Genomic DNA, 12500 nt, shown 5'->3' with positions numbered 1-12500 from the left:
TGAGAACTGCTGTCAGCTTTTGATCTGCGTGTCAGTCTGGGATGCAGTTTGGGACCTAACCATTTTCTGCTTTTTCTTTCAGCAGCGAAATGTCAGGATCAAGTTTGAATATGAAGGAGAGAAAAGGTATGTACCCAACCCAGTCCCCCACATGTGCAGGGACAAATTACCCTTTTTACCCAGTGTCATTCTACTGATTTCAGCCAGCTGCAGATGAGCTCACAGCAGGATTCGTTCCCCTAAAATCAACTACAATTTTATATGCAAGAGCTGTGCCTCATCATCCCGTTCACCACAAATACCTCCTGGGATTTGCACACAGGCGAAGTGGTTCCAAGCTGGAAGTCATTAAATGCCTCTTACCAGGGATATAGGGTACACGCTTGGATCCTTTTCTCTTTTTAATTCTTGAGCCTTGCTGAACCACAGCTGAGCTGCGACTCTACAGAAATATGTCCTTTGATTAGCAGCCTATGACACTTAAGATAACCAGATTTTGGGCATGGGTCCCATAAAAATAGAGCTGGGAGTTAAAGCTTGCCCGCCCTTCCCTGCTTGACATTTTCAAAGAATCACCTCTGCTTGGTGCTCGGTCCCTATGGCAGGGCAGGACACAGGGCTGGAAACTTGCAGGCTGATGGTCCAATTTGCACTTTAAAACCAAAGAAAATTTAAGTAATGTCACCGTAGGGCTAGACTGTACCTGCTGATTTGTACCTATAGAACTGCTGCATGTGATGGTACAGGAGAGTCACAGGACGCCAGCCTGCATTATTCTCTCTTCCATCCCTCCTCCCTATTCAGGGAGGAGGGCTCTGAATAGAGTGGCTCTGAATAGAGCCACTTGCTGAAAACGGAGATGATAAATCACTGACCAGTGCCTGATCCTGGGTCTTCTCCAGTGAAGGGCTGCTGGACTTTCTTCTTTTCCACCTGTACCTCACAATAAGGGGAGGAGCAGAGTTGCTGCACTGGGATTTTTGGTAGATACTCTTGCAGGGTAGGTCAAGTCCCCTCTTAGGCATAGCAGATGAGTAGTATTTCTATGAGTGTAAAAGCAAGGAGCAAGCTTCATGCTTCATGATAGAAGCATACAGGTCCTAGCTTCTGAATTGTCAGTCTAGTTCCAAATTCCAGCATGCTTCTACTAAATTTAGACTATTGTTGTATTTGTTTGTGTATACAGGATTATCCAGTTTCCAAGACCAGTCAAGTTCAAAGAAGTGGTGCAGAAGGTCACGGATGCTTTTGGACAGACGATGGACTTAGTCTGTGTGAACAATGAGGTACTTTTCTCCCTATTGCTAAAGGAGAGTTTTAGGGTGCCTGGTGCCCACTTCAGAATTGAGCAGTGGTTTGTTCTTAAGGCCCTAATTTAGTGTTGTACATGGATGTGAAGAAAAATAATCTTATTTTGTGGTTCCCAGCTAGTGAACATACAAGAGCTGTTGTCTGGACACAGTTCAGTTGGATTCTCAGACTCCAGGCCAGTCTTTTCCCTTCTCAAAATTATTTCAATTAAGACCTATTAAATGGTGGCACAGGAACATTGTCTTTCTCCCAGAACAAAAAATCCCCCTAACTCAAACAGGGGGAGGAATTAAGTAACTGAGATGATGGGGACATCAGTTCAGCTACACAGTCAGCAGCAGTAGATGTTTCCCCATTAACACCCTTGGGTCAATAGGACCAACTTTTAGAGTGCATCTGGCTGGTGAGAGCTCACACAGGGCAGAGAGGAGAACAGCTGAGACCAAATGGCTTTTCTGAGAGTCACATGAATTGACTGTAGGCTACTGCGTGTTTGGTTTGGTTTGGATGTGAAGCCTTTCCATCTTGGGGGCAGTTACAGGAGCACGGGTGAAGTCCAGAACATGAGGGACAGTGCTGCTAACGCAGCGTACTTTTATCCATCACTGACTTTGTTTCACCCCAAAACCCCAGAACCATGTGCATGTTCTTGTGGTTAGGTCTGCAGTGAAATGTGCATCACTGTAGGTTCCTCCAGCAGGTCCTGTGGCCATGTACAGGCAGCCAAGAAACCCTCCCTCTGTGATCCTTGCATTTTAAGGCTTGAAGACTACTACTACTACTACAGCGTTCTTCATAACACAGGCCACTGTGGTTTTCCAACTTTTTCTTTGGGTCCAGCACTGTGTCTGTAAGGAGGGAACTGGTGCGGGCCTTTACCTAGAAGGGGGCCATCCTTGGCATCTGTTTGGTGTGCTTAGCGTTTTCTTGTGAGGCATCTTGCCATGAACTGGGCAGGCAGCTGGAGCCACTGGATTCTTTAAGGTGGGTTTGGCTTTGGGAAGGAGGAGAGGGCTCAATGACAAATAGGTAGGCTTTTAAACACCGGTTCTTTTGGATCTGTCCTGACAGCTTGCTGGTTCAAGTATTAATTGCAAATGCCTAACAGCCTTTCATTAAAGTATGAATGGAGAGAGAGGTCATGAAGAGAGCTTTCTCTCTTTTCTTTTTTTTTCTTTCCCTTTTCTTTTTTTAATTCCTTCTGTTTCAGTGGAGATTTGATCCACAAAAAGGTCGCTATTCTTTTATAATAGGTACCAGTGTCCGCTGGGTTTTGGCTTTGCAGTCAGGTTTCTAATCTTGGGCATTCTCTGACAGCCCTCCCGGGAAAAGCCTGCCATTGAATTCTCCAGGAATGACTCATTTCATTCCAGGTTTCTTTCCACTGGAAGAGGAATTTTTTCCAGCAACAGCAAACAGAAGCTTAAATAATGCATTTTATCCCATGTTAGAGACTGTCTTCCTGGGCATGTGTACAGCACATAACAGGACCGTGGGCAGGCCTTTGGGTAGTCCTAACTTCTTAGGGTTGAGAAGGATCTTCAGTGTTTTGTTCTTCTATACATAAAAATTCTTCCTTGTGAGAACCCACACCTTTGGGAAGAGGTCTGAGCAGTAGTAATTCAGGGTTGCTATTGTGGAAACACGAGAAACAGACAAAAGTGACCTTTGGGGAGACAGCCTACATATCCACGTGGTGACACCCCAGCATCTGGCTCCTAGCATGTTCTGGGTCAGGTTTTTGAGTCTCATGACTGCAAGTCTCAGAGGTAGCCTGACCACAGACTCATTAGAATTAAATGTTTCACCCTTTCTTCATGCTCAAAAGGAACTGTGCAGTAGTTCTTTGTTGCCATCAGAAGTTTCTCTTGCAGTAGCACCTTGTAGACCAAAATTACACTGAGGTCAACAGGCCTCTACAAAAGCTCACTAAATGGCAGTCCCTGTCCCGGTGAAGCAGGAGTCCTGAAGCCAGGATCAGCGAGATGAGCATGCCAGTTGGGTGGAGCAGGGGCACGCATGAATCACATCCTGGTGGGACCATGGAATCAGCGGGCTTGGGCTGGTATAGATAAGAGTGGGGCCTGGCTGTGGGTGTACCACATGGGGCATGTCTGTGCATTAGTACTAGGCTGGGCTCATCTTTCTGATGAGCGGGACAGCAAAATCTGGCCTGCCCATGGACAGCATGGCGTGATGTTTGTTAGACAGTTGGCTGTGTTATGGATTGAAAGACCGGCTTCTACAGTAAATGCTCTGTCTGAATTTGATCTGTATGCACTGCTCAATAGCTGCTCCAGGTGTGACTAAGGGCTACCTTGCCATTTGTCCGATCTCCACCACCATTTGTGACCTTGGGCAGAACACTGAACCTTGGCGTGCCACTAGTTCCCTTCTGACCTCCTCTTGCTTGTCTCCTCTGAGGCTGTTGCTCAGCATCATTTTGGAAGGTTAGGGAGAGTTAAAGCCTTAGGGAAGTGGTAGAAGCTCTGTTATGGAGGGGGAGGAGGGGTGTTTAAAAGCATATTTAACAAACATTTGTTGAGAATTGTTGATGCCAGTTGGTCTTGCATCGGGCAGGAAGATGAACTAATTGACCTCTCGGATTTTTCCCCAACCCTGTTTCCTACTATTCTTTGGCTTTCTGCAGTGTCTTACAGAGTGAGGTCTAGCAATACTGTTGTAGTCAGTGAAGACTCACCCTTTGCACTCACTTTCTTAGACTGCAGTGGATTGACTACCAAGTCCCACACTAAACCATTTGGTTCCAGGGGAGTATACTATTTAAAGGCAAGAAGAAAATCTAATAAGCTCTATTTAGTGAAACTTCTGTGTGGGTAAACTTTTCTGTTCATCATGGCTGCTCACTCTGTAGTCAGAATAAACCCAGTTACTGAAAATGCACCCTGGCAGTTACTTCCATGGTTCTGCATGAGTCTATATTTAGTTTCATGCCTAGTAGATATCTGTTCCTGATATCCATATGTGCCACAGTCTGGAAGCCAAATGGAGCAAAATTTACTTGCCAGATGTGGGTAATAGGTAAAGCCAAGCTAAATACTGGCTCCAGTGCTTTTTACAGGAGGGCAATTTCTGCCTGATGTTTTTGGCTCCTCTGAAGCAGGCATGCAAACGTATGTTGTGATATTGGAGTGAGATGGAGTGACCTGCAGAACGTTCTGTTCAAAGCAGCAGCTGAGGGGTTGCAGCTCTGAACACTTGTGAGGAGCTCAGTAAAAGGATGGGTGGGCAGTGGGACTATACATACAGTTCAGAATCAAATTCTGCTTGGTGGTGAAATGAGGGGGAGCAGCTCTCCACCATTCTCATTTCTGTTTGGGTGAGTGTAAGAGGGAAGGCTTTTCTGCTTGATGCACCTGTGGAGCCCTTGTGAACTTCAAGAGGATTAAGCAGAGCACCAAGAGAATATCCCTTAAGCTCTGCTGTTCAAGGAAGCAGACTTTGAGGACAGCTGCACAGCATTTGGGAGACTTACTCAATACCATCTTTGTCTGGTTTCTGCTGTGACTGCGGGTGATTCATTCAGATCCCTAAGTTTAACCATGAACCATGGTCTAACCATTTACTCCATTGACCTACTGAAAACCCTGAATACTTGATATCTACCTGGTGAGGACTTTCATTCCTGTCCAAGCCCTGTCCCAGACTGGGAATCTGTTTCCAGCCTTGCTTGTGAGGCCCAGCCTGGACAAGACTGGTGTTAGTGTTCTCTGTAAAACGCCCAGCTGGTTAGGTCCCTTGCTTGGGAGGTAGGGGACATTTTCCTGAACTCTTCCCTGTCTGGTTTGGTTGAGAACTGAAGTCCCTACAGCCTGCAGGATATCCTGGGGCAAGGCTTTCTCAAGAGTTCCTCTTGGAATCTTTTTCTTACACACAAATAACTAAATAGTTTACAGGCAAATGATGCACAGCCTCATTATCCCTCCTCCTGGGTGAATGTGCTAAATGCTTTGCTCTAGAGTCTCTTTTTCTGTCTTTTTGTAGAAATTTCTCAACCATGTTTACATACCTTACACCAGAAGAGCACTCCTAGCTCAACCTGGAGCTCATTGCTTAAGTATCTTTTGAGAACTGGCATTATCTTTCCTCAGCAATTACCACTGCTTCCAGCAATTACACCTGGCACCTTCCTTTTCTCACCTGTTAATCCCATTTCTGCATATCTAACTCTCCCATGCAAGCTATAGGGGTCCTGGGTATCTAATTTGCAACTGTAATCTCTACAGAATAGCAGGTTGCATTAAACTTAGCTATTGCAGTGCCCATTTGCAGACCTAGCTTTTAGTATCTTGAAGCTGGATGCCTAAGGTAGGTGTAAGCTCAGGACCACCTGCTATCCACAGCTGCGGGAGCTTGGCTTTCTTGGTTAAGCGTGATGTTTATCATATGAAATAGGTGGCCTGCGTATGGCTTGGTTCCCTGTCTGCAAAATGGGGATGAAAGATAACCTTCCTGTCATGCAGGAGAGGAGAAACTCAGTCCAAATCTTGAAGTGCTCACACTGTAGAAACAGCAGCCACACGGACATCTAAGATGGAGCTTGGCGGGCTCAGGCTGTGGTCCTCGGGTGGAGGAGGTGACTGTAGCAGTTTCCCGAGGTGAAACCTCATCTCTGCTGGCCAGGGCCCACAGCCTTCCCTTGACCTGGTCATCCCCAAAGTCCTAGCCTCAGTGCACACAGTCTGAGGTGTATTTTTGTACGGGACAACAGCCAAACCCTTGGCAACACCCTGGGATCAAAAAGGTAGACACAGGCATCTTTTGAGTGTCGTCTCCTGGAGCGGTTGATCTGAGGTGCGTTTGCTGTGGCTGGTGGCATGAATCTTGATCACCCAGAGGGCTGAGCTGCCTTTCAGGAGTGCTGGGCAGCTGTGGCTCCCAGTAAGACCAGTGAGAGCCTAGTGGGAGCTGTGGCTGCTCAGTCCCTTTGGTAGGTGGAACTGCTGTGTACTTTGGCATAGGCATGAGTATAACGTGTTGGCTGGATTCAGTGCCAATGCCCGAGGCAACCTACAGAGGCTGAGGACTGGGTTTTGTGAGATTAGGCAGAATGCCCCTGGATGAGGGGCAAAAAGCTGTGTTTTTAATCTTAGTCCAGGGCAGCAGAAGGCCACAGAGCCCTTCTGAAGTGCAGCTGTGTTGGGCATCGGAAGCTTTGCAGGCTGTCTGCAGGACATGGTACACCACACAGCAATGTCGGGAGGTTCAAATTCCCTCTGGAGATAGGAGGGCAATAGTCTGCCACTTACCAGGAAAACATCAGGACCTTTAGCTGCCTGATAGACACAGCACTGTGTAGCTCTCTGTTCTGTTTACCTTATAAAGAGCAGAAGCTGAATTTGTCCTGCTGGGAGTCAAAGAAGTGGTTCTTGGAGGGAAAGCAATGCACACCTTTCACATCAAAAGGAAAGAGACTCTTACTGTGAGATGTCCCCTGATTCCACCTGATGCCCAAACACTAGGGAGACTGCGTCAGCACACAGGAACACAGTTCGCAGCAGTAGGGAAGGCCGCTGAAGATCTGCCAGAGTAAATCCTTGGGTGCAGCTCACTGCTTTCTTGGAGCACCATTGCATGAACATCTTCCCAGGAAGAAACCCAGGAAGAATGTGTGGGGCTGTTTTGGGGCTGGGTAGCAGCAGATCTTGCCTACAAACTCTGAGATCAGAGCAGCTCCAGAATAGCAGGCAGCAAGCCTAAGGTTTTGTCTCGGCCCTCTCCTCTTCCCACTAGCTGAATTGGTGATGTGACCTTTAAGCTCTCTCCTTGCACATGTTTTCTGTTGTGATTTTTTTGCACGTGTTCCTTGGTAGATGAGAACTTGGAAGAAGACATTAGAGCTCAGCACGCTGGAGGGCATGGGGGCTCTGTTTTCCATCCTCTTTCTCAGGTTCCTCCCTTGTCCCCTGATTCCCAAGCTGCTCACTGCAAGGGTCTGGCTTCCTCTGTTTACCCATAGTGTGACACTGCTGTGCTCCGGTGTTTGTTCAATCCCTTCCAGCTCCTGATCCCGCTGAAATCCCAGGAAGATTTGGACAAAGCGATGGAACAGTTGGAGCTGAGCCCTTCCCTGAAGAGCCTGCGGATCCTCGTGAGCGCTCCAAAGAAAGCGAATGTGAGCCTTTCACCTTCTCTGCTCTTTTGTGTCCAGAGCGAGATGCCTTGTTATTGTGTCGGGGAGTGGAAATGAGTCTCCTGACGTTGCAGAGCAGAGGGCAAGCTGGTCATGAGGGGGGTCAGCCCTGCTCTGGCTCAGCTGCTCGGAAATCCTCCTGTGGTGGTGGACCAGAGACGGAGCTCAGCTCCCTCTGGCTCCTCCTGCAACCTGTGAAGTGTTAAGTACTGTACTGATCCTCAGACAAGCTGAAACCCCAAGAGAGCCCCTTGTGCTTTCTGCCTGGGGATGTTGTCACCATTCCTCCATATACAGGGTGATGCCCTGGCCCTTGCCATGCTGGGTGGCACGGTGTGGGGACTGTTCTCTCTATGTGGTGCTGTAGTAGTAAAGGCCAGGGAGAGCAAACTGGAGAATCCTTCAATCTCATGCAGGACTGTCTTTTTCCTATTATTTATTTATTTGTTTTTCCTGAGCTCAGTGTTTTTGCAGTTAAGCCTGTTAGCTTGACCTCGCCTGCACAGAGTGTCTTGCCAAAGCACATGTCGTGCTGCCCCAAGCACAGGCTGTATAGCAAGGGATTTACAGATGTTGCAACTCTGTTTCTTCCTTGTATTTCCTAGAAGTACTGGGGAGACTGGGAGTCTTGAAACTCATAGTGCTTGTCCTCATGATACTGCTGGTGCTCACAGCTCCTGGAACAACTTCGCTCCTTTTGAGAGGCTCTCAAAAGGTGCAGGGACCAGAGTCCCAGGGGGAAACTGAGCCATCAGTTGGAGTTTCCTAAATCCTGGGCAGAAATGTGGCAATCTGCCCTAGCAACTGCAGGAACGCTGCAGTGTTGCAAGTCAGCTACTAAGAGCAGGGCAGCCAGGTAGATTCATGCATGCATTTGAGAGTAGGTCAAGCTCTTCCTGAAGCATGCAGCCGTGCAAGAACAAATAGTTTGAAGGTCATACATAGAATTATCACAAAATCACAGTGTATTGTAGCATGTTAACTTAGTAAGACTTGGCCACTACCATTTAAGTTACCAGCTGGATTGTTATATCCTTGCTTTCCCCCTTATCTGTCTTCCCTAGCAGAGCCTGATCCTCCACTCTGTTCCTCTGCTCTGTTACAGAGGAACTTCTGCAGTGCCGAAGCTGCCACTGAAATCTGGGCAACGTGGAGGAGAGGCTCTGATTTTGGGACTGCAAACTTGGGTTCAGGGCAGGGACCAATCTCTGTATTATCTGGAAATAATGCCAGTGTGGGAACAGTCTTTTGTGTCAAATATCTGTATTTATCATTATCAACTGGAGCTCAGTCTTATCTTATTAGAGTATTTGTGAATGATTTTTGGATCACTCTAGATTACACTCATGTCTTTTTTTTTTTTTTTTTTTGGTTCTTGGGTAATATGGTCATGGGGAGGCAAATACAGGGTTTCACATGGTGTGTCTGCAAGGGCTCTGGCAGAGTCTGAATACTCCCTTTGTCTGATTACCAGCTCCTCCAGCCAAACAACAGTAAACAGCACGAAATGAGGATCTCCAGATCCATGGGTGATATCATGGGTTCCCTGTACAAGGACTCCGAGAGGACGCGGAAGTATTCAACAGGTCAGTGAAATGCAATGCTCTGCGGGGTGGTTTGTGCTATTACAAGCTGGCCACCGTCCTCTTTCTCTTTCCTGTCACAACCCTGTAGCTGCTACGGTCTGGACAGCCACCCTGATGTCTCCCACAGTAGCTCAATGCAGTTGCTGCTTATCCTCAGCCTGAGGAATAGAGTCTGCAAGCTGCACAGGTTGGATGAGGTTGTGCTGAGCAGAGAATCATGTTGGGCATGAAAGTTAAGAAGAGCAGGGGCTCTGAGGTGTAATTTGAGGGGGAAAAATGCAGTGATAATCTCCAGTGAATTTGATGCTACTGAGCTTCATCAAAGTGAAGAGTAAGGATCTATAGAAAGCCAAGGTTTTTTGAGATCTTGACATACTTACTCCTTTAACCATATGCTGTCGTTCTCTCAGTGTCTCTCCTCCTTCCCCAGTTAGCAGAATAATGTGGCTGAATGGGCTTGGGTTCCGTAGCTCCTGAGCTGGGACCAGCTTCACCACATAAGGACCAAATATGTGTCTCTGTGCCACCAATCCGTTCCTGTTGGTGGAATGAGGTCTGCGGTAGTTGCTTTTGTGGTTTCTCAGGAGAATGGATGTGCACACTGTTTCGCAGTGGTCACATTTCAGATGAAGGGGAGCATCCCTTTCCTTCAGAGGTGCTGGGAGGAGATACTTGCAGCCTCTGAAGCCAGGCTGGCAAATGCCTTGTCTCTTCTTGCAGCCCCGCAGGGACTGGAGTTTGTTCATAGCCTTGTGTGGTCTGTTCTCTGGTTTGCTGTGCTTGAGTTTTTATGCTTTTCTTGCTTTCTGAAGTACTCTGAGCTTTTTGAAATGGTAACTACTCTTGATAAGCTGTCTGTAGGACCTTTTGTGTGAAGAACCTTGCAGGATGCTGTAGAGAGCAGGGTGCCTTGTGCAGAACTGGTAAAGCAGCCCACAGGACTGTATAGCAGGGGCATAATTATTCGTATTATAACCTATAGGAATAGCCTATAGGCTACAATGAATATTCTCTGCTGCATCTGTGGGTGCTGGTTACAGGGTAATTTCTACAGACCCCTATTGTTTTCATACAATTATTCGACAACTGTAGAAACAACAGAATCGGAGGCCTTGAATAAAGTGGGATCCTCCTATACAAATATACATGAAGATATGTTTCATCCTCCAAAGATCCTCTGTACTTATATGGCAGTAAACACTCTGAAACTCTTTTCTCTGTGCAACAAAGAGTATTTTTCTCAAAGGATTTGTCCTTCCTCTGTCTCATAGCCTGTGCTGCCTTGATAACATAGCCTGCGGTTTGCTGCATCTCAGACAATGATATATAGGAAATGTTCTTCTAGGGTAGGTCCAATATAGCCCCTTGTGCAGCCATGCCCAACTCTTACTGAAGCCAGGGGTGGGTGGTACATGTACAAGAGCTCCCTTTGGGCCTGTTGTTTGCATGTGCCAGGGATGTATTTTTCTGTTGCTTTTTTTTTTTTTTTCTAGCTCACACGGCTCTTGAGAGTTTGCCCAGAGTCTGGCAAAGTCACTAGATGATTGTGAATAAAATGCACACACAAATACAGGGTAAGGCACAGAGCCTCAGCAGAAACTGTGCTTGAGCAAAATATCTCTGCTGCTCTTTTTTGGCATCTGTTACGCTGTTAATGAAAGCCAGCGAAGAGTTGTGGCACCGGGAGCTGCCACTGGCGTGTGAACTGAGCGTGATGGGCAGAATTGATCCCATGTGTAGCTGTGCTAGCGAGATTAGTTCTTGCAAAGTTAGACTTTCCTACTAGCTTTTATGCCATGCTTTGGCCTTTTACTGTTTTGGAGCTGCTGTAATACCAAGAGTCTCTGACCAGGTCTCTGCTGACTGTGAGGTGTCCCTGCCTTGAAAAGCATCCTGTAGGTGAGACAAGGCAGGCAAAGGAAGAGACATCAGCTCTGCAAGGGTGCGAACCTGAGGTACAGATGGGTTTTGAGGGAATGCCTGAGTAGCAGAGTGGAGGAGTGGGTATAACATGCTGGTTTAATCTAGATGATGGAGGAGGACAACTGGGCAGCACCGGATGTAGGATGCAGAATGTGCTAATGTTGGGATCTTCAGGAGAGTCTGCATGCCAATTGCTAATGCACCAAACCCAGTGTCCTTGGTGCTGTATATAGTTAGATAGCAAAGGTAACCAGCCCATGCTACAGTCATCCCTCTGTTTTTTCCATGCAGACTGTCAGTCTCGCTCTTAGTTTGAAAAGATGTTGCAACAAACCATCTGTATGGTAACAGCACACCAGCCCTCTCTTCGGAGTTATCTGGGGTCTGCATGAAGCTACTACAGCCCTGTTTAGGAGGTGTTCGCAATCCAGCAGATTCAGTTTTTTGACCTCCTGAGTCAGAACTGGGTAATCTAGCAGCTGGGCAGAAACTCCAGTGAGCTGAAAGGGAGAGCAGTGTTTCAAATGGTGCATGAAACTGGAAGTCAGGCAATAGACAGACAGAGATGATCCTGTGTTGTGGTTCCCTGAACTGGGGATTTCACTGAATTTGGTGGAGAGTCAAAAGGCAGCCTACAGTGCTGGGATTTCGGTAGGAGAAACTGTTCTTCACTTGCAGTTGCAAGGTAGTTCACAGTGTTTGCTTCTGCTGTCATCAGAGAGGTTGCTATCAAGAGAGGCTCTTAATTCAGCTTTTCTCTTGAAACCACATTTAAAAGGGGATTTAAAGTGACTTCATGAAAAAAGGTGTTTCAGGGTCATGTTCTCAGTGTTTCTGAGATGTCTCGTATTTTTCTGCTGACTCTGCCATGTTAGCAGCAGCGAAAAATGATAAAACTGCATGTTGTTGGCACAAGCACATTGGAAGGGGGGTACATGTTCTGGGGAAGATTTGGCTATTTTTGCTTCTGCTGAACAGAAAATGTCTTCACTCCGTGTCCCTGAAAAACCTTATGTAAAGTCAATATTTTCTTTTTTTTTTCCCATAAACTTTTTCAGTGGAAATCCCAACCCCCCCCTTCTTTTTTTTTTTTGAGGGGGGGGAAGTGGAAAACGTTCCAGTCTCTTGGTGACCAGAATCTGCAAATGTTCAGCTGAGTGCCAGGAAACTTTGGCTAAAATCTATTTGGGTTCTGGATTTTCAGATAACTGAGGGTTGTTTTTATTTACTTTGAGGAAATACACGTTTCAGAACATGATCCACAAATTATTCAAGAGCCCCATTCCAGAATCACCATGTCAGTGGAAACATTTGCCAAAGGCTTTTATTTTGTTTCTTTGTTTGTTTCTCCACGGTGGCAAACCAGGCTGCTGAGTTGTTGCATCATGTGCCTGCCAGCCCTCTCCAGACCAGGAGCAAATGCTGGCTGAGTCCGTGCGGTACGGACCAGCCACGGGAACAGCAGGACTTTCGCCTTGGAGAATTGCCACTGCAATGATGGTACCCAGGTTTTCATGGGTGCCTGG

The 12500-nt window shown here is 46.9% G+C and overlaps 1 protein-coding gene across 1 annotated transcript in view; it reads left to right on the top strand.

Moving 5' to 3' along the window:
• Positions 1-12500, top strand: part of LOC104038607 (mitogen-activated protein kinase kinase kinase 3) — a 94346-nt gene that overhangs the window by 61901 nt on the left and 19945 nt on the right. The window contains exons 3-6 of the mRNA XM_075706545.1: positions 83-126; positions 1187-1286; positions 7334-7447; positions 8940-9051. Of these exons, the coding sequence (XP_075562660.1) occupies positions 83-126; positions 1187-1286; positions 7334-7447; positions 8940-9051 (370 nt within the window). The remainder of the gene's footprint in view (positions 1-82; positions 127-1186; positions 1287-7333; positions 7448-8939; positions 9052-12500) is intronic.

The sequence above is a fragment of the Pelecanus crispus genome, chromosome 2 (genome assembly GCF_030463565.1).
Source record: "Pelecanus crispus isolate bPelCri1 chromosome 2, bPelCri1.pri, whole genome shotgun sequence".
NCBI lineage: Eukaryota > Metazoa > Chordata > Aves > Pelecaniformes > Pelecanidae > Pelecanus > Pelecanus crispus.
This window is presented reverse-complemented; position numbering and strand designations above follow the sequence as displayed.